An 18,111-nucleotide genomic window follows, 5' to 3' on the forward strand; every position below is an offset into this window, starting at 1 on the left:
TGTGAACGGGGGGGGACTACACGCGAGTGAGCGAGACAACAATGTATCAATTTCGGACAAAAGGATATCGATCGATAACGTTCACTGCACGATTACAGTGGAGACTCTACGCCCGTTCGCCTCTGTTCTGTGTTATTCTTGCAGTTTACTGGGATTTTCATAGTTAATATTCGCCAAAATTTGGTATAAATTACAACAACCTGACTGGTATTTGGTCTGTATAATTTAAGAGACGCTAACCGATTAAATTTTACGATGTGTCTACTCTGCTCGATTTCCCATAGAAAACAATTGCGTTTAATGTACTGAACAGACCGTACAACTATCGCTCGTTCAAATTTCTCAATTCTGAACCAATTATAGTGAAAAGTGGCACGGTGTTTCCTTGATATATATACAAAATTGCTGTCGTTTTAGTTTTTTGAATTTCTCGACGAAACTTGTTTTAGTTGCATTTTATTTTTCCGATCGCTGAATTTTTGCTCTTGCCCTCAATAAAATGGCGATCTTACAGCGTTTGCATATGCAGAATCAGGGTCTAATATTGACCCATTTTAATCGGTTAGCGTCTCTTAAATTATACAGACCAAATACCAGTCAGGTTGTTGTAATTTATACCAAATTTTGGCGAATATTAACTATGAAAATCCCAGTAAACTGCAAGAATAACACAGAACAGAGGCGAACGGGCGTAGAGTCTCCACTGTAATCGTGCAGTGAACGTTATCGATCGATATCCTTTTGTCCGAAATTGATACATTGTTGTCTCGCTCACTCGCGTGTAGTCCCCCGTTCACAATGGCGCCAAACTACGCCGAGGTGCGCCAAAATGTGCCGAAAACGTACGTAAAAGTATCACCAAAACTAAAAAAATTGTCGTCGATTTAATTTCAGTACAGGAAACCAACGGATACCTTCAATGTTGATATTTAAGTGTATAAGTCAATATATGGGTTATTGTGGAAATGTTTATGACGTGACCTCAACACACGAGCGCCCGGCACAAGCGGCGTCCAAACAAATTTTCGATCGATAATCTATTGAAAATAACTTGATACAATGTTCGTCGTTGTCAATAGCGACCGTCTGAGAGCGCTGTTCGATAGAAATTATGCTTCGCGGAATAACGTACACTGAGGCATACCTCGGAGACATATGTGAGAGAAAAACAATTGAATGCGACGCAGACTTGGAATGCGGAGACATATGTGAGAGAAAAACATTTGATTGCGACGCAGACTTTGAATGCGGAGACATATGTGAGAGAAAAACATTTGATTGCGACGCAGACTTTGAATGCGGAGACATATGTGAGAGAAAAACATTTGATTGCGACGCAGACTTTGAATGCGGAGACATAGTATGTGAGAGAAAAACATTTGATTGCGACGCAGACTTTGAATGCGGAGACATATGTGAGAGAAAAACATTTGAATGCGACGCAGACTTTGAATGCGGAGACATATGTGAGAGAAAAACATTTGATTGCGACGCAGACTTTGAATGCGGAGACATATGTGAGAGAAAAACATTTGATTGCGACGCAGACTTTGAATGCGGAGACAATATGTGAGAGAAAAACATTTGATTGCGACGCAGACTTTGAATGCGGAGACATATGTGAGAGAAAAACAATTGAATGCGACGCAGACTTTGAATGCGGAGACATATGTGAGAGAAAAACATTTGATTGCGACGCAGACTTTGAATGCGGAGACATAAGTTATGTGAGAGAAAAACATTTGATTGCGACGCAGACTTTGAATGCGGAGACATATGTGTGAGAAAAACAATTGAATGCGACGCAGACTTTGAATGCGGAGACATATGTGGAGAAAAACAATGAATGCGACGCAGACTTTGAATGCGGAGAATATGGAGAAACAATTGAATGCGACGCACCGTTGAATGCGGAGAACAGGTAGTTTTGGGCCACCGTAGAGACGTTATATATCCTACCGCTCTTTAAAATGAAGCTAGTATTCGTTCACACACTGATAAATTGACACTTCCTCACAGTAACGGTATGTCAGATATTCTTTACCAAAGTTTGGGCTGCAACAGACCAGGGTGTCCTAACGATGTAGACCAAGAAGTTCAAAATAACAATGGGACGACTCCTGGCGACTGCGACAAAATTTGACATCAAATGCTACGAACAATATCAGCGTCCAGCTCTCGCTGCATCGGGCAACACACACTGTACAACTGTTCATCACAATTGCAGTCATCGTACATCTGGATTATTTCAAAACTGCATGTTTTCTGGTACGTCCGAATTATCCATCAAATACATCCTGTAACTTCACTGTACCACCTCTGAATGTCGCGACGGTCGAGGTATACCGTATACGCGTAAGCGGTACAGAATGAGACAAATCTATTTTTAGTAGGCCTATGCCAAAAAAAAACCAGGACTATTGTTCATATGTAAATTTACGAAAAAATTGTTACTTTTTCTTTTGATTTGAACTCTTGACCTGTTTTCTGTGTCTGCAGCAGGTATTTTTATGATAGTCTTCGCGTTGCATGCGAATAAAATGCAATGTTGATGAACGTATGCGTATTTATCGTACGATACTGTGTGCGTGTACGTATCCCAATATAAAAATGCTCGGTCTCGGGCGCAGAATTTCCGATGATCGATCTCTCACACGTCCATTTTCTGTATTTGGGGCTTAATGTGACGAAAATAGTCAAACAAGACAACAAGACACATAAGTTGATATAATATAATAGCAATAACCCCCTTCGCAGGAGGGTATACACTCGATTTTGGTACAATATGCTCCATATAGCACTCGCCTATCGGCTCGTACTATATGTCGCGCATTGTACCAAAATCTCGTGTATACCCTCCTGCGGCGTGGGTTATTGCTTAATTATCTCAATGTCAAGGTTAATGCACTACTACTAAATCGAAATTGAAGTTACTTCGAATATATCGTGGCGTTGGAAATATCAAACGAATAGCTATGCCAGAGAGGGCGCTGTCGAACAAACAATATATGGTATGCCTTGCATACCTCTAACTGTCGCATGTACTTTATACGTCCAGTGAGCGTTCAAAGACTCAATGATGTTTGACAAATTCTAATCTTTGATGGTGAACTGATTTCTCTGACACTGCATTACAATGTCTATTCTACGTGTTTTACTAATCTGTTTATAGCAGGAGCTCTGAATTGAAATAAAAATCTGAAACTATAGCACATTTTCGTATTACGACTCCTTTGTTAATCATAATTACATTTTCGTTTTCATATTCAAAATCGCTTATTGCTATACTTCGTATAATAGTGAGTAAGCACGGCACTGTAATATAGGGACACTTCTTTGATACTCTCGACAAATGTCTTTATCAAATTGTCCTTCTGTGAGATAAATACAATACCAGATTATAGAGCAGGAAGATTGACTTTTCGATTCAGTCATTGTAGTCCTCAAGCAAGTTTAATTCAAAGTACCGTATTACAATCTCAAGATTAAAATATCAATATACGTATTTTGAATATGCAAGATTTAATTAACTCCTATGATTCAAAGCTAATTTATGAAAATATCTTCGTTTATTATAAAATTCAACAAGATTGTGAACCAAAACTGTTCATGTTCAACCAATTAATCCTTGAGCATAAATTTAATGGTTAAAGTCTTGTTCGAAATTGTAAACTAACATATATTGTATGCATCTAAAATAACGTTGCATTTATAGAGAGTTTCAATCCACGGAAAACAGTCGTAATGACTTAATTCAGTCAAGAGACCCCAACTTAGCCTACATGAGCATCAAATTGGCAAAATTATAATATGGTAATTTTTTCTGTGCCTAAACTATCCATGGTAAAAAACCGAAATGACACAGTAATCAAAATAGAATGAAGAAGTATATCTTCAAACCATCAGGTCTTGAGATTATAGTAGGACGGAATGTTGGTCTCACAATACAGTTTCATCACCTCATAACAAAGTCGATATTGCTCCTGTAAAAATAAAGACATGAAGGTATAAAAAAGTCGCTTTTAATAAGGTTGCACAACATTACACTAGAAAATATATGCAACGAAGACATCACGCTGTATCATTTATGTATATAGTTTATTGCGGTCTCTTTTCTTTTCAGTAACATTCTTTTCGTTTTTCAGGTATATTGACACATAACGTAAATGACAGTTTTATAGTTAATTATACCGTCTTACTTACCAAAGTTTCAACCATACGGGGTCGGTTATTTCTCAGAGACCTCACAGCGTTGAAAATATCCACCACTTGATCTGCTTTGACTTGTTCACAGGCGTAGAGAGTGGCACAGAAGACACCACTTTGGTCGATGCCATTACTGAGAAGAGAGTTGCGGAAGTCTCTTTAATTCGTATCACTTTTCGAAAAATGCAATTACACAAACGAACTCAAACTATAGTTATTTTACTACTCACAGGCAATGCACGGTGATTGGCTCCGTTTCGATCTTTATTTCTTCGATCTTTGTTATCAGCTCTATGATTTTCTTCGGAAGATTTCCACTGGCACTATCACGTCGCCATCCATGAATTTGGAAGTGATGTATCACAAATGATTCCTTTCCCTATTCACATTGAGAATGAAAAACGGGAAAATGTCAAAAATACTTTAAATATTCTTTACTAAGTTTCAACCTCTAAGAAATTAACGTCAATGAACGAGATTTATCGTATAATTACCTTTACTGCGTAACATTGTATATACAATGCACTTTGAGAGTGTACCCAAACGTGTTGTATAAATGACGTACATATTTGAAAGTAGGGTTATTGGAATTTCAAAACCACAAAGAATTATGTCATACAACGAAGAATTACCTTACATAATATTCAAACTTACCATGGATAGGGTCAATTTTCTTTCAGTGATGCTTCCTTCTACTTCGATGCTCACTAATTTCAAGTCAATTGATCCGAATCGTCTTACGTCATGCGTTGGCGGCAAATACTAGTGAGGATCAACAGGAAACAAAACAAAAAAAATTTCCATTGCAAGGTGCTCATGATGAAAGTCTGTACAACACGGTATGATACCAACATAGTCTCCTCTGCCATGCTCGCTTTGGACTCGAAAAACTCCCGACGAAAAGAACTTAGAAAATACTTTCAATTTTCTCGACAGTTACCGAACTTAGCTTAACAATCAGCAAGTCGTGAAATTTCGTCTATGTTATTCATGTTCTGTTGCTACAAGAAGTCCCCTTTTCGTGCATGTTAGAATTGACTAAATCCAATAAAGGCACCACTCACAGAGTCATTTCCACCCTCGTCGTTGAGCATGACAATAACACGTGATTTGTGGTCGTAGATCATTCTCCAGAAATCAACCTCAGTGTGATGCAAGGGCATCTGGGTTATTATGAACGCATGTTTCGTTTTGAAAGACTGCAAATGAAAATAAATAAATAAATGAACGAATAAAATTTAATCTTTAAATAAATTAGTGCATGCATGCATGCATGAATAAATAATGTATTTATTTATTCATTCAATAATAATAAGAAGAACAACAACAACAACAAAAAACAACAACAACAACAACTATAGTAATAATAATAATAATAATAATATACATGGTTGATACTATTTTGTATTTTCATTTCTGTTAAAAAAATATTATCTGTTTTACTAATCGTATTGCTTAATTAATGCTTATAAGAGTGTAAGAAACGATGATTGTTGATGGTACCTGCAAAAGAAAAAGTTTGAAAATTCCTGCAGTGGTTGTTAGGTAATCACTGTAAGGTTTTGCTGTATAATACTCACATCTACGAAACTTGCGTTAATGTAGCCTGTTGCATCACCATCTTGCATTACACTTGATAGCTTGGGACGATATTTATCGACTGCAATATTTATCAAAATCATTCATATAAGTATGATAATTATCGTACTTGTCCCGTTTTTTTTCGGTCGCTCTCCGGACACAAATATGATATTTACAAAGTAACAGACAAAGTTATTTTATAACCTTGTATTATTTAGAGTTTCGGGTTTGTTTAGACGTCATAGTAAGAAATGCGTAAAATGTAAATTCATTTGTATCATATAATACGCCTTAACACATTTATACGTTAATCGGATTGCTTTCCAGTAATAAAATGTGTTAAATAACCAAATTTACTTGGAATGACTAACTAACAGTAAATAGATATCTTGAGCCACAATTCATGTAATTTCGTTATTGGAAAGGTGACATATTTTTGCGCCATAACTATTTTCCATCGCAGATGACAATGCTTTATTCGTTCACAATGCGAGAACGCGTGGACAGTACATATCAAGTTAACTTATCAAGTTAACAGTTATCGAAACTGTTACGTGGCTCAGTAAAAATTAAAAACTGTTAATCGGTAATTTGCGCCTTTGATTATATTAGCATGAAAATATGATGCACATGACCGTAAGTTGACAAATCGCGACTGGGATTTTATGAGGTGTACTACAAAATGAAAGGAAGAACAAAGTTGCATGACATGAGGGAGTTGCACCTAACACAGCGTATTTTGCTCAATAATCATTTTTTTGCAAATGTTTATAGTTTTTAATGAATTTGTTTGCCCAAGAGTAAAGTATTGGTTTGGTTCACCTTTTAGCTTGTCAAGCAGGCGTAAATGACGTTATAAAGAAGAGTTAATTTATGATAATGTATGAAATCACCCGATTTCCTGGCTTCTTTCTTCTCCAAATTTCAAGTTTTCAAAAGAATTTACCTCCACTCTGGCTGGGTCAAATTTTCCGAATTTTTCACATTATGTTTTTCAAATGCTATATGAAAAACGACTATTTTTGGCAATAAAATTCTTATATTTTGAATAAGAGGCATTTTAATGTTGCCAATCCTGATTTTCATCGCTTTTATTTGAGTGTCAGTCTTTTAACCCATGCCATTTTAGAATGAGGATACATAATGCATATTAGAATAGTCGTTTTTTTTTCTACATATACTCTTCTTTCAAGTGAAGTATTACATTTCAGAAAACTGCATCAAGTTTTTGACTTAACATAATTTTCATCATTAATACCAAAATTGAGTTTTTTTCCCCCAAATATACACCCACTTCATCCTTCGAGTAAACAACTGCTACCATACTAAACTTTAGGCTCTCTGATTTTTGAAAATATATAGTATGAGGGGGTTGCCTTGTCATCTTTGATGAGAAATATTTCTTTGAAAAAAGCTGTGGTGGCAACATGCAGCTCCACCATAAGTATACAAGATACACTAGTGCAATTGTACAGCATAGTCCGTGATCAAGACCAGGTGTGTGCGGGCTAAACAAAAAAATTCAACATCCTCCAGCCATGCACACATCTTTGCATGGTGTCAACTATCGTTCGCCCAGTTAAAGCGATGAAATTTGTTTCTTCGCTTCGATAAAGTGTGTATGTGCGATGTATGATAGTGAGCATGCGTGCGTGAGTGCTTCACGAACTCTACAACGTGTTGAGCGGTCTCAGTCAGAAAAATGTAACAACTTAGCCGGCTATTGAACCACTCTTTTTTGGGAGTGGAGATTCAGCCGAGCGGTTCTCTCTGTGGCCTTTCAGCTAGGCGACTGATGCCGTATGTTGTGGGTTCGAACCCAATTGAAAACTAGCCGTATTGAAACTACTTTTTGCAAAGCATTAAAATTTAGATCATATATCCACATCCTAAATACACGTGTGAAAGTTTCGCAACATACAACACTCTAATTTTACGGACATATCCCATTTTCACTAGGGATAACAACCTCTTATACAACGTGGCCTTTGGCAATTTGTATTCATTTTATCCATTTTTGTAAAAAGCTCTGGCATAAAGATGTAAATATTAATTTGTGTAACATACAAGGTAGAACGTCCCTTGATCTATTTTTCTCCCTATTTTCAGGGAGTCGCCCGTCTTGACATTCTTCTGGTCTGGGTTTGTAGCTGCTTTCATTCAGTTTCTGTAAATAGGAACACAATCGAATTTTTATTTGTATTGCCAAAGGTAAATGATATCTGGAAGCACACCTTTTAGGATTAATTTCCTGAAGCACATCACAATCACAACAACTGTACAGAGAAATCGAAGCATGGAAATTTCGCAGTAATTTGAAACATTATTAATGAGTGAACTTACCTGCCATTCCAATTCAAGGCGTGATTTATTGTGATCTACATCTTTCTTCATAAGGTCATTTAAGACCCCAGAAATATCTAAAACCGGAATAGTCGTATCGGGATTCACTGCTTCGAGATCCAAAGACGAATAAATACTGTCACTTTGCTGTGAAAAGATAAGGTGGTTGTCACTTAGTCTGTTGTGTACTGTCTATTTAGTCTACTGCATAACGTGAGCAGGTGAGTAATACAACAATTCAAATTAATTCAGAAATAATTTAAAACTTTGTGGTCATGTAATCGACCATGATTCTTGACCAAGAGCTGACTACCCAGTGCTCCTTAAGGCTTTATCAGTGTTTGCTAGTTAGTGGCAGATTATGAACGTTATCAATATACCAGCACAGCGATAATATTAAAATGCTTGCTTTACAAGTTGAAGCAAATCGATGAATGGGCAAAGATTTAAAGGATGACGAAATCATTTTTAAAAACTTTAATCTGACAACAATCAGAGGCAGAGAAAGGAATAGATGTATCGTAGATATGTACGCTTACTGTTTCTAGCACATCACAGTACACGTTGTTTCCCCCTGACTTCTTAACATGTCCTGGTTTTGGTTTTACAGCCGGTTTTGTCACTGAGGTTGCAGACTGAATGACTGCGTACTCATCGCCTTTACCGTGCATTTTTCGTTTTGCTTGATGCTCCGTGTCTGTGAACTTTGATGGAGGAGCTTGTATAAAATAAACAAGCAAAAAATAAAAAGACATTGATATTGAACATAAGGCATTCATTACGAAAAACATTTAGCTTTTGTATATGAACATCCAGACCAGATAAAATCAACTACTTAACCTCGTGACAGTAGGCACTGTTCATATTTGATAGGGACATTTCTTCTTTAGCATGAAAAAAGATTGTAGATTCGAAGATGCGTTATATGGGATATAACATAACTGTTTTACGGTATAAAGCCATGTTCACAAAGGACGCACAAGTTAAAAATATAATAACCTTGTTCTATCCCAAAAGTCCTATTTCCCGTTTTGATTTGGCCGTCTTCAGTAAGTTCAAATTCGTCGTGATCTTTGTTCTTCTTTCTTCGTCTTGATTGAATCCTACATCAGAAATTAATGTCGGTTAATTTGTTCGGAACATGGCTGGGCGACAACATGTACGGTTGCTTGTCTCTGTCAATTTAAAGAAATGAGCGATGTAGTTCGACAAAGAGAGATTTCTGGACAGTATGTGTGAAGAAGTGATCGACCTTTTTTATGAATGGTCTTCAATATCAAAGGTACAACTAAAACAACAAAGTCAGCATGTCAGACCACATCTTTACATATCTATCAGTAGACTTGTTAACTAAAATCATCGACGCAGGAGACGAAATAGTTTGGCTTTTGAAAACATACATACATACAAGATTGACGCGGGAGCACAAAAGGAAAAGATTGTTATCACTTATAGTTTGATAAGAAAGTTACACGGTTTCTCTTTCTCGTGTCAAACTTAAATTTCTTCTTCCCATCTTAAGTTTTCGATTTCAAAAGCCAAACTATCTTGCTACTTACCATTTAAAAGCGACCACTAAACAACCAATTATCAATATGAACAAGACCACAGCCAGAAAACCACCCAAAATGTATGAAGCACTTTTAAAGTTGTCAGAAGATGTTGTTGTCTCGGCTACAAATGAAGACAAATTTTACTAAGAAGTTAATATTTATTTACACATAGTGTGGACGTACATACGTACGTACGTGTATATATAATCATAAATGCATACAGAGGTACATGGATGTACATACGTAAATCTACAAAATCTACCTATACCTACCTACGTACATACATTTATAGATACATGCAGAGATACATAGATACATAGATATATATAATCATACATACAGAGATACATAGATGTACATAAGTAAATCTACATATGCCTACCTACCTATACCTACCTACCTACCTACGTTCATGCGTTCATAGATAGATACATACTAGATAAATAGACAGATACATAGATACATACATAGATACATAGATACATACATAGATAGATATATAGAAACACAGATACATAGATACATAGATACATACATCCATCCATCCATACATACATACATACATACATACATACATACATACATACATACATACATACATACATACATACATACATACAATGGTAAAGCAAGACAGGCAGACAGAGAGACAAATAATGAACCTACTTTATCTAAATAGCCATTTAAATGAGAACTTTTTGGTGTCCTTAAACTATTTTTTTCGATTTATTAGTAACGATTAACAAATTTTTCTTGCAATACATTACCTAAAAATGACAATGAAGGCTGTTCATCTAGGTAACACACAATCTCCTGTAATAAGGACAAATAAGATTTAGCAATCAACTCTTGGTTTTTGTCTTGCCACTTTCTAATATCTTTCTTCCATAAATTTGACCTTGTTGTATTTGTTGTATGTGAACTGTTTATTGTATGCATCGCGGTATTTTAGTTGTCATCGGCTTTGTTAATCTAACTTAGGCAAATTGATTTTAAATGCTTGGTTTCTATGAAAGTTATTATATTATTGTATGAAGGATAGTATTAATTTGATGGGATTAACCTTCATTCCCTAGTAACTTAGTCTTTTCCTATCCACTGTTGCCAATTTCATGGCTTTTCACTATTCAACAAAAGGAGCCTTTGCATTAAATTTCAAAACAACTTCCAAATTTAATTCTTAAACTAATACGATAATACTGATAATTAGTATGTTCTCATGGGAACAGAACGAAGATTACGTTAAATATCTTACCCCTGTATAGGAAGTCGCTAGACCATAATATATGTTGTATCGTCTTCCACGTTCTAAAGGAGCGTTGAAGTAATCACCATAGAGACCGCCACTTCCGATGCCGAAAATTCTGGGCATATTACCAATAGCGAACAAGGCGGTTATATAGGTTTCAGCACTATTGTTGTAGCTCTTTAATATACTGGTGTCAATTTCTCTTCGTCTCCTTGTACTTACACTTTCATCATACTCTACCACAACAATGAAATCTCTGAAAACATATAATTGTCCCACAAAATCGATAAAAACAGTTTGATTATTAAGTATTGTGAAGCTCATGTATGTATGTATGTATGTATGTATGTATGTATGTATGTATGTATGTATGTATGTATGTATGATTATATATATCTATGTATCTATGTATCTATGTATCTATGTATCTATGTATGTAGGTAGGTAGGTAGGTAGGTAGGTAGGTAGGTAGGTAGGTAGGTGGGTAGGTAGGTAGATAGGTTTACACATGCATTTACAAATGCAGACATATAATCAACCTGCACAAAACCGTGATACAATTGTATAGACATGTGAATGTATGTATTTATTGATGTATTAATATGTTTGTAATTTCAGAGCAGTTTTACAAAGGAACTATGTGTTTCTAAATGTGTTTATTGGATTATGAATGTATGGTAAAATGATGCTTTGTTTTTTGTCATTAAAGTGTTAGCCCTCATAATTTCATTCCACTTCGAACCTGTCACGGTCACACGACCGTGATTCTGTCAACTGATGTTCCCCTTAATTCACTCCTCAATAATCTACGCAAAAGTATTTGTAAACCTTTATACTTAAATACTCACAAAAGTTCACTGTCCTTTGATATTCTGGCATCCGGTGCAAATGCAGGCAACCTTACCAATACAAGTGTGTCTGACTGAGCGATGGGTTTACTCAAGTCTTCGTTCATGGGGAGTGTTTTCGAGATGTCAACTAGAAAGACAAATCGAAGCCTGTTTGTAAGCGCACAGCAAACCAATGTGAACGCACTCCTATACAAGTTTTGAACACGCACGACGTCAGTGAAGATGCAACATGCATCATAAAGTATTATCTTCTCGGAATCATAATAAGGCAAAATGCGTAAGATTTTGATTATTATTGTGCGACCTAATTAATGTGATGCATATCCAAGAATGAACCATCTATTTCCATGCAGACCACTTTTCTATTTACAATTTTTCTTTAGATCTAAAGCCAATAACTTTGGCTGCTCACTAAATTTTTTGTTCACTAAATGCAGAAAGTAAATATTCGATGTTTCCCACCCATATGAAAGCTGTGTTCTCTTTACACAGTTTACCGGACGGGACATGTAAAGAAAGGTTTTATGGTGATATTGTTATCTGATAGTTTGACACTTAGGTCCCGTTTATTTAAAACCTATAATAGATGACTCCTGGTTAAGTTAGAGTGAAAATGTGATGCAGATGAATAAGACTTGCATCGCTTGTCTGTTTTTAAGTACAAACTCTCCTACAGTTAGGAGACCTTGGTTGTTCAACTTTTTTCCACAATCAGCAAGTAATGCATATTCAACTACGTTGAAAACAAAAATATGACATTATACTAACTTTAATTGGAAACCATGTATAGCTTAAGGGTAAATTAAAAAAAAAATATGATTTATTGGCACCTGCGCATTGAATTATGCGCTGTAAACACCACAAACACACTAAACCTCGTTGATTATCAGATATTACGAAAAATAATCTGAATGGTAAAAAACTTCCAAGTAAATAAGTTCTGAGAAACCTCTTTGTGTGTCAGTGCATCTAATCCATGGTAAAAATAAACTTTTTTTATTATTTTGCAGTTCGCGAAAAGTACTCTTAATGCAATTGGCATATTATAGTCATATACGATACCTTCGAATGTTGTGCCTGTGAGAAGTGTTCTTGGCTCTCCAAACCCAACCAATGTACTTGCATTAACCAATATTTCATATTTAGTTCCTGGCTGTAAATTTACAAGCTCGTGGGTCTTAACTGTTCCAACATGTATTGCACCAGAGTCCATCTTCATTTCCATGAATACTGACCCTAATGCTCCGTATGATATCTAAATTAATAAATAAATGATACGCACATGAACGGAAACGCCCTGTTGTTAAAATGCGAAACGAAAATTTGAAACAGTGTCGGTAAATATGAATCTAAACTTGGCGACAGTAATAATGGTATTATTTTTTACATCGGCTGAACCCTTCTAAGACTGCTGTTGTATTTCGTCGAAGAGAAATTGCATGACAAATGATGGCAAATACGAGATACAATAAATTAAGCTATTCCAAAATGCATTTGTTGTAAAACCGAAGACATTAGTGACTGTCTAAAGGTACATATAACAAGGGAAAATGAATTTATCAAATAAACATACTCCATATCCTATAATATCACCACTGAATATCACAGGGTCTGTCCACATCAATTTGATACTTCTTGTTGTCACTTCCTTGACGTTGAGAGATCCTAGCATTCCCGGAACTGCAAGACAACAAGCAATGAGTACAGTCCTTTGTTTGTTTTTGCAGATGACTTGTTGGAAAGACTTCATTCATAAAGCAATTTTTCAGACAAAGCTTATTATACGTTTCGAGATACACATTATACTTAAGAAGTGGTGCCAGTAATCAAAAGTTTCCCCACGCTTCCCACGTTCTTACCTCTATTGTTTGATCACTTATGCACGCACGCTAACTGCAGACTTAAACTTGCTATGTTATGTTCGTCGAGTAGTCAAGTATTTTACAACTGACTCTGAATTTCTCGACTTTATGAAGTTTATCCAGGTTCAGAGCATTGCAATATCCATTAGGAAAATGTAAGAAATCTTTTGCAGAAATGATAAACATGTAGTTTCTTACTTGTCACCATTGTTTGCGCGCTTGCGGCATCGCTTGGGGGTCCCAATCCCGCCCTTGTCGCGGCTTTTACCTACAGATGACATTGTGACGGTAAAATTAGCAACACTCCATTTTGTCCACAAAAACCCTGTTCAGTTCACAAAAGGTGTTTTCACTTTGTTGTTCTCCCAAAAGACAAACTTTTACAATATAGTTCGTCATCGAGGTATCTTTTAAAGTTGTGTGACATTTGCTTGCTGGAAAATAACAGAAGTTGAATAAATGAGATCCTGCTCTTACACGAAACAGGGTTCTAGTAAGTACTGGTAGTCTTCGAAATGAACAATAGTTGTTGATCTACCTGCAACGTTCTACTTAAGTTTTTAAGTCAGTATAGTGAGTGTCAAATTTGTACGATATACCTCCACTGAGTACATGACATCATATTTCAGTTCGCTGATTAGGAATGTGTTAACATCCTTTAGGTTTGCTGCGAAGATATCCACTTTTCTTGTTCTTAAAGGTTCGTCTGCTTCCCAGTGACTTATTTCATATCTATTGACGACTCCATTCGTTGGATGAGGTATGGCCCACTCTACTTCCATCGTAAAATACTTTGGCTTTAATATCACATACCTTGGTTTCGATGGTACTTTGAAAGAGCAGAATTTTATGTGATTGCTTTTATTACACTTCATGTACTACCCAGTATTTTTATAACATGTGGCGACTTTGTCCAGTAGGATTAGGGAGAAAGGAAGAAAACATGATATTTCATGTCTTGTAATTCTTGAAGATTTACATTATTGTCTTGCAGGAAGAGTTTTCAATGTCCAAACTGATATATGACAAGTTTTTAACCAACTGATAGGATTTCATAAACGCAAACGATGTTAATTATTACATCTATAACAAAATGATAGTAGCTCACTATTTCAACAGATATGGTGGACATGGATTTGTAAAGAAGAGTTTGCACGCAGATGGCTTGTTCGTGTTTGATAACATGCATCGCGGGCGTCGGTATGTCTGCATTGATTCCATAGCAGAACTACGTGGGGAATTACATTTTGGACACGCGTATGTACTCATACATATCAACGGAGGGTCTGAACAAGTTTCACCACGCTGAGGTGTCTACATGGTCAAGAAAGTCAGTGATAATTGCATATCTTACCGCCTTCAGCTGTTCTGGTGATGAGTGGTATACTCCAGGGACTTTGCTCATCTTTATTATGGAACGAAATAATAATTTCATACTCTGTGTAAGACTCTAAACCATCGATGACAAGAAAACTCGTAGATCCCCCTGGTCCAGATTTTTCCATAAAACTGTCTTCAGAATATGATCTCCTGTATTTCGCTGAAACGTTCTCTATGTAGCCATTAGTGTTATCATGGTTACATTTTATGCTTGACGGTGACGGTACCTATGTGAACATAGAAGGTAAAAATGACACTTCAGACTTATCGAGTTAGATTAAGGTGAAGGTCAAAGTGACGTTCAAGTAGAAATGGTACCTGATATCCTTTTTGTTACAATTGCCATGGTTCTGTCGTGCTTTGTTTGCAAATATAACAACATTAGGACAATCTTGAGGTCTGCATATCTTCCTGTTACTGAATTGCCTTTGTTTTTTCTATACTGTGTAACATTGTCCACTGTCTTCTTTGAAACCATTTTGTAAGGGAAAATAATATTCTACAAGTTTCCCCACAATGTTATCTTTGATCTTCCTAAATTCCAAGTCCGTGGATTTTGGAGACATTCTTAATCAGAATAAATGCTTTGCATTTGCTTGTATAATTTCACTAACCTCAATTTCAATCTCAATTTCGTTTGGATGTGTCGATGATGAAGATTTGATTCCAGGTGCTTCGGTGGGTACTGTAAATTAAAGCATTTATAGTCGAGATTATAAAGCATTTATAGTAGAGATTTTAGGAATCCCTATGGTGTCAGCAAAATCACTTTAACTTTTTTAGCATAGATTTCATTTCAACCTTGTTAAGTTTGGTATATAGTTCACCAACCGAATACCATTAAGAAAATTCAAAATTTAACAATAAGCCTCTTCAACACACGTTCAATGTAAGAACCTCCAAAAAGTCAGTTCAGAGGGAAAGCCTCTAATATTATTTTTTACGAAATGAATTTTGCACCGATGAATAGAAAGACAAGTGGTGTAAACAACTTCTGCTCAGCGTTTAATGTTTCTTCCCATCCATTTCCATCATTCTAGTGACACGCAACAAACAAGAACAGTATCATTGTAAAGGTGTGACTACATCATTCTGCATATTCACTTTAAAACTGGCATAGCTGATCGGATAAGACTATTCTATCCACCACATACCGTCACATAATGTAGTAGCTGAGGTAAAGATCTCTTTGCTACCCTCTCCTCTTGGTCCTGGTCTCTTGACAGTCACTGTGAAATCATAACTAGTTGACCAGTCTAAACCAGCAATAACTGAGTTGTAAGTCACCCGATCTTGGTCTTTAACAACAATGCTACGATGGAAATCCCAGTTATCAGAATCGGATTGTTTGTAATAAACTTTGTAAGCTTCCACGGGTCCATCTCCAATGTCATCTTCAACAGTCCATCGTCGCCATGTTACAGTGGCCTGAGTTGCTTCAACTTCGATTTGTGGGGCTTTAAGTTGGTCTAATCTAGGCAAGGCTGCAGAATTATGCTTATAATTATGGTCAGTAAAAGTCAGTAAGGTGAGACGCGTATTGTCACCTTATTCTAAATTGAACAAAATATTGGAGATTTCTCCTCACACTATATTACAACAAGCAGTAAATATCAGTATATGTTATGATACAAAACAAATTATTCTCCCGGACATAGACAAATATCATTTTGACAGCACATTGACTGTCACTGTGGCTACAGAAACAATGCATTACCCTTCCGGCCTGTGTATAAATGCACCAGTTTGCTATTTCCCGAGGCCATAGGCTAAATTTCCTTCTCCATTTTCTTAAAGCATCGTCAAACGGGCAACAATGAACAAGTCAATTGGAGATACACGAATACCGTTACGTACCATAAAAACTAAAATTGTTAAATTGTAATGACACTCCACTAGAGACATCACATGTGAACGACATCCCACCAGCGACAATTATACTGCTGAAGTTACCCACAAAGAGATATTTTCGATCGATCAGATATGACGTCAAAGAAAACTGCAATCCACTCTGGTCCAATAGAGCTACATCAGATGAGTCTATGACTGGATTCCCACTGACTACACAGATTATAGATGATGGTTCACCAGGATTGACTTTTGTGTTGTACATCAATCTAATCTTGGCATTTCCATCTATGTAATAAATAGAAAACAATAATGGTAAGGACCTACACATTAAAATATGTTGGTAAAATGCTTAATATCACAGCGTGCACTCAATGGTCATGAGAGGTGTGGCAATGATTAAGACTGTGTATGACCAGAACTTTATTGCTGCAATGATGAAAGGCAGTATGTTTCTATTGATACAAAGTCTCGAGGGATAATAAACATGAGCACCTTATTCCATTTGGAGGCCTGATTGATGACGAAATCTCTTCGAAAACAAAGATTCACATATTCGAGTGAGCGCTCGCCCGGTGAAAAGTCACAATGTATTGCTATGATGTGTAGATTATAGGACATTTACAGCAGTCAACGTCAACGTCAAGGTTAATGCACCGGGTTGTCATCGGCAACAGTAAAATAGTGGTCTTCGGCAACAGTAAATTAATTAATTCAATCATGAAACTCTTAGTCTCCCACTAGAATCTACAAAAGCACAGGCATTCCGTAGTAAAACATTATGTTTGTTGCATTGAGCCTTGTTACTTTCTATCTCATCGAGGTTCAATTGACTTTGACTGGTTTTGACTGTGATACCTTCGCCAGGTGACCAGGTGCCGTACGTTATGAGTTTGAATCCGATCGAAAATCTAATGAATTTTCTACCCCGGGTTGATAGCTCTGCTGATGGACAGAATTGTCCCCAGGGCTGTCTTGCGCCCTCTTAGGCGATGTCTTGAATTGCTCTGATAAAGTTTGTGTGCGCTGTGTGATAGCGAGTATATGAGTGCGATTGCTTCATGCACTCTAGAGCGTTTTGGAGGGGTCGAAGTCAGAATAATTGTAACAAGTTTAGCTCGATTATTTAATTATTGTTTTTAAGGGTTAAGATTTGGTAAAGCGGTTTTGACTGTGATGTCTTCGCTACGTGACTAGGTCCACATCCGACCGAAAATCTATTGAATTGATTCAGTAAG

At 36.4% G+C, this 18,111-nt stretch overlaps 1 protein-coding gene across 1 annotated transcript in view; it reads right to left on the minus strand.

Moving 5' to 3' along the window:
- Positions 1-2,391: 2,391 nt before the first annotated feature.
- Positions 2,392-18,111, minus strand: part of LOC139138935 (receptor-type tyrosine-protein phosphatase S-like) — a 34,325-nt gene continuing 18,605 nt past the window's right edge. Inside the window, exons 8-29 of the mRNA XM_070707558.1 lie at positions 16,883-17,161; positions 16,180-16,509; positions 15,640-15,710; positions 15,000-15,252; positions 14,245-14,474; positions 13,844-13,913; positions 13,357-13,463; positions 12,846-13,038; positions 11,781-11,910; positions 10,939-11,188; positions 10,451-10,496; positions 9,690-9,804; positions 9,130-9,233; positions 8,670-8,848; positions 8,131-8,277; positions 7,855-7,954; positions 5,787-5,866; positions 5,271-5,405; positions 4,861-4,968; positions 4,437-4,585; positions 4,204-4,339; positions 2,392-3,983 (exon numbers count right to left, since the gene is read on the minus strand). Of these exons, the coding sequence (XP_070563659.1) occupies positions 3,903-3,983; positions 4,204-4,339; positions 4,437-4,585; positions 4,861-4,968; positions 5,271-5,405; positions 5,787-5,866; positions 7,855-7,954; positions 8,131-8,277; positions 8,670-8,848; positions 9,130-9,233; positions 9,690-9,804; positions 10,451-10,496; positions 10,939-11,188; positions 11,781-11,910; positions 12,846-13,038; positions 13,357-13,463; positions 13,844-13,913; positions 14,245-14,474; positions 15,000-15,252; positions 15,640-15,710; positions 16,180-16,509; positions 16,883-17,161 (3,293 nt within the window). The 3' untranslated portion in view covers positions 2,392-3,902. The remainder of the gene's footprint in view (positions 3,984-4,203; positions 4,340-4,436; positions 4,586-4,860; positions 4,969-5,270; positions 5,406-5,786; positions 5,867-7,854; positions 7,955-8,130; positions 8,278-8,669; positions 8,849-9,129; positions 9,234-9,689; positions 9,805-10,450; positions 10,497-10,938; positions 11,189-11,780; positions 11,911-12,845; positions 13,039-13,356; positions 13,464-13,843; positions 13,914-14,244; positions 14,475-14,999; positions 15,253-15,639; positions 15,711-16,179; positions 16,510-16,882; positions 17,162-18,111) is intronic.

This window comes from Ptychodera flava, chromosome 8 (assembly GCF_041260155.1).
Source record: "Ptychodera flava strain L36383 chromosome 8, AS_Pfla_20210202, whole genome shotgun sequence".
Lineage (NCBI taxonomy): Eukaryota > Metazoa > Hemichordata > Enteropneusta > Ptychoderidae > Ptychodera > Ptychodera flava.